General features: G+C 37.6%; 1 protein-coding gene across 1 annotated transcript in view; it reads right to left on the minus strand.

The window, feature by feature from the left end:
- The window catches only part of DSC3 (desmocollin 3), a 64,868-nt gene that overhangs the window by 17,431 nt on the left and 43,767 nt on the right, over positions 1-3,670 (minus strand). Inside the window, exon 13 of the mRNA XM_006835123.1 lies at positions 722-946. Coding sequence (XP_006835186.1) covers positions 722-946 — 225 coding nt within the window. The remainder of the gene's footprint in view (positions 1-721; positions 947-3,670) is intronic.

A 3,670-nucleotide genomic window follows, 5' to 3' on the forward strand; every position in this document is an offset into this window, starting at 1 on the left:
ACCGGAGGGGGCAGGCTTGCAGGGTATACCCTTTGGTTGTTTGATGATGCATAGAGGGGATTATAACCATGGAAATTAAACAATATACGATAGGTTGAATGTAAAACTAATGTTCTCCCATGTAAACTATCACATAATTCACAATAAAGCGTTAAAAAAAAAAGAGTCTATATTATTAACTGGTACTCTTATCAGAAAGCAAATGAAAAAAACAATAAACTACCCTGCAGGATTGGATGGAAATGTTTTAGATGGAGAAAAAAGTGGTATCTTTGGAAATCACACAGTTGGAGTTAATAGAACTAAAAATTGACAGAATATACCCGAGAAGAGATATTACTACAATCTGAACATGTCCTCAATGGTGAAGAGACAGTGTGAAATGAAAGGGGCTTTTAGAGGACCTCCTAATCAAACATGTTTTAGATGGGTTCTACTCAGCCTGAAGCGGAGTAACACTCAGACCAAGAAATCAAAGTGACTGATGTGCTTCAATCTAAGGAATTTGCAACAGTCTGTCCAAATAGGAAATATTTTATCTCAAGAAGGACCTATTTCTGCTTCAGGAAATATTCATTCAGAACTCATATGTAATACAAAAGAAATCTGTGAAGGGAATTAAAATCTGATAGATGGTTGGACAAGATTACTTTTTAAAGACCTTTCCCTGATCTCAGATCATTTACTCTACATTTTCACTCCAAGAAAGTAAAGTACTTACAAGATAACAATGCCACACCCAGTAATATTGCCAGGATTGCCCATTCTCCAAGACGTATTCCTCCACTCCTGGAAGCTGCTCGACACTGACTTGGATGAACACAATCACATAGATTAATTCTCAAGATTTTTGTTGCAGATTGACCTGCTCTGTCTTTTACAGTAATAGGAACATTATATTCTTGAAATTGAGCATTATTTCTATATGAAAGACGGGCAGCTGTATCTGAAAAAGAAAAAAAAACCTTATTTTTAAATCATCATTTATTCCTTCTTTAGTAGTTGGTTCACCACACTTATTTTAAAGGTAGGATTCTCAGGATTCTGCCTGCCACATGTGAAAGAATATAAATGCAGAACTACCTTCAATCTTTTCAAGCACTAATACTGTATTGTATGTGTTACACTGCTGCTGTTGTCTGTTAAGTGCCTTTGAGTCCATTCCAACTCATGGCAACCCTTTACTGTATAGGGCTTCTAAGGAACAGCTGATGAATTTGAACTGCACTTCAAACTGAAATTGTGGTCCAGTGAGTATCCTATAGCACCACACCAGGACTCCATATTCACTATAAATTTTAGAAGAAAGCCTTAAAGACATAATTTTGCATTGGAGAGACCCACCAGCACTTAAGCAATACTTATAATATTCTCATAGTCACACAAATTAATGATGCTAAGTTGACTCCTAACAGATACTACAAGGACTTTGCTGTAGTACTAGTTTAAAATTAACACCTACAGATACACACAAAGTATGTCTTCAATTCACATTCTATCTATTTATTTTCTGGTCTTCACTCATTATCCTTATGGATAATGCAATTTTTTAAAGCACAGCACACCTTTCATGATTAATGTCTTATCTCTGGAAGCAAGCGCAAAAAGAGAAAGCCAGTTATAAGACTTCCACAAGAATAGATATGTCTATACTGTTAACAAAACATTTAGTCCTCTGTGATTTTTACCCCAAATAGTCTTGTTATCTTATTTTCTAGCCTTTTTATCAACTAGCCAAAAGGGCCACAGACCTTCAATGACAAATACATCCATCTACAGTTTTTGTAATAGATTAAGTGAAATGAAAAAGTAGCATAAAGCACATTCTGGAATTCGTCTGTAATTTCTAATTAGACTTGCTTAAATGTATAGTTACAGCCATAATTAATAATAATAGCCATAGCCCCTTCAAAGATTCTAGCTGCACCTGGTACCTGAGAGAGCTCCCCTCCAGAATGTACCCCACTACTGAAATTTACCTGTGACCCATCAGTAGATACCTGTCTAGAGTGACCAGTACCACTTCCTGTCAGGTCAATTCCAACTCAGAACAACCACCAGTGTGTTAGGGTAGAACTGTGCTCCATAGGGCTTTTAATGTTTGATTTTTTTCAAAAGTATATTGCCAAGACTTATTTACAAGGCATTTCTGGGTAGACCCAAGCTTCCAAACTTTTGGTTAGAGATTGAGCACACTAATCATTTGTACCAAAATTCTCAAAATCCCTCTCCACTCTCAAAATCATAAGTTTGAGTATAGGACATAGTCTCATCTCATTAATTCATAGAAGCCTGGAGTTTTCCCTGCCATTCAACTGTGTTCTCTTCTGTTGCCAACGTTACTTTTTTAAGACATAAATCTGGCTATGGTACTGCCATACTTGCACACTCCCAATGTCTACCTGCTGTCACTTATAGTACAAGATCAGTCTTTATCGAATGCATGAGGCCGTTTACTACCAGATTCTACCTTTTTTTCTACCCCAACTCCTGGCATTCTTATGAAAACTTCTTAAGTTCTAACAACACCAAATTACTGTTCCTATAACATTTTTTCTTTGATCTGTACCATTAATAATTCCTTGATAAAACAGAAAACTGATTTATTAACCAATTAGAATCTGCTAAATACTGAACTAGGTGCTGATGTTGAAATACAACATAAATGACAAATATTCTGGAAAACTCATGCATTTGTGGAGAGGGGTATAATACAGTGTGAAGCGTGATATAAAAACACCCTGTGCCACTCCGTCTACTTAAAGAAATAATTCATATGGAGTAAGCAGCTGAGCTAGAGTCCTATTTGTCTTGTATACATATCCATCCATCCTTAGGAGTGTCTGGGCAGTGTAAATGGTTGATGTACTTCACTGTTAATTGAAAGTTGGAAGTCTGAGTCCACCTAGAGGTGACCTAATGAAAACTCAGTCACTGAAAGTCCTATGGAGTATATTTCTATTGCAACAGACATGGATTCACCATGAGTTGGAAGAGTTGACAATTGGTTATAGATACTCTCAAGATCAGCATAGTACCTGGTAGACAGTAGGTCCTCCATAAAATTATGAGTTAATATTGAGCTACAAAGTTGGAAGAAAGGTATTCCAGGCAGAAGTAAAATCATATACAAAAGTTTAGCTGCATTAAAATAACATGACATATTAACAAAGCAGCAGAGTGAAGTGTGGCTGAAATATAAACTATTATAGCTCCTCTCTCCTCCCTTCCCCATTCCCAGCAGGCTTGGTCACAAGACAGTGCCCTTAAAAGCTCTACTTCTGCACACCTATCCATATCCCACCATGATCCCTTCCAGGATATCATAGAATGATTGTCTCATACATCCAAAACCCTCATTTCTAGATCTTTCTATGTTGTTGTTGTTAGGTGCCATCTAGTCCTTACTGACTCATAGCGACCCTATGCACAACAGAATGAAACACTACCCAGCCCTGGACCAACCACACAATTGTTGCCAGACTTGAGCCCATTGATGCTGCCACTTTGCCAATCCATCTTGTTGGGGGTCTTCCTCTTTTTCTCTGACCCTCCACCTTACCAAACATGATAGCCTTCTCCAGTGACTGGTCCCTCCTGACAATATGTCCGAAGTATGAGAGGCGAAGTTTGGCCATTTTGACCTCCAAAGAACACTCTGGCTGCACTT

The sequence above is a fragment of the Chrysochloris asiatica genome, unplaced genomic scaffold (assembly GCF_000296735.1).
Source record: "Chrysochloris asiatica unplaced genomic scaffold, ChrAsi1.0 scaffold00015, whole genome shotgun sequence".
In the NCBI taxonomy this organism is placed as follows: Eukaryota; Metazoa; Chordata; class Mammalia; order Afrosoricida; family Chrysochloridae; genus Chrysochloris; species Chrysochloris asiatica.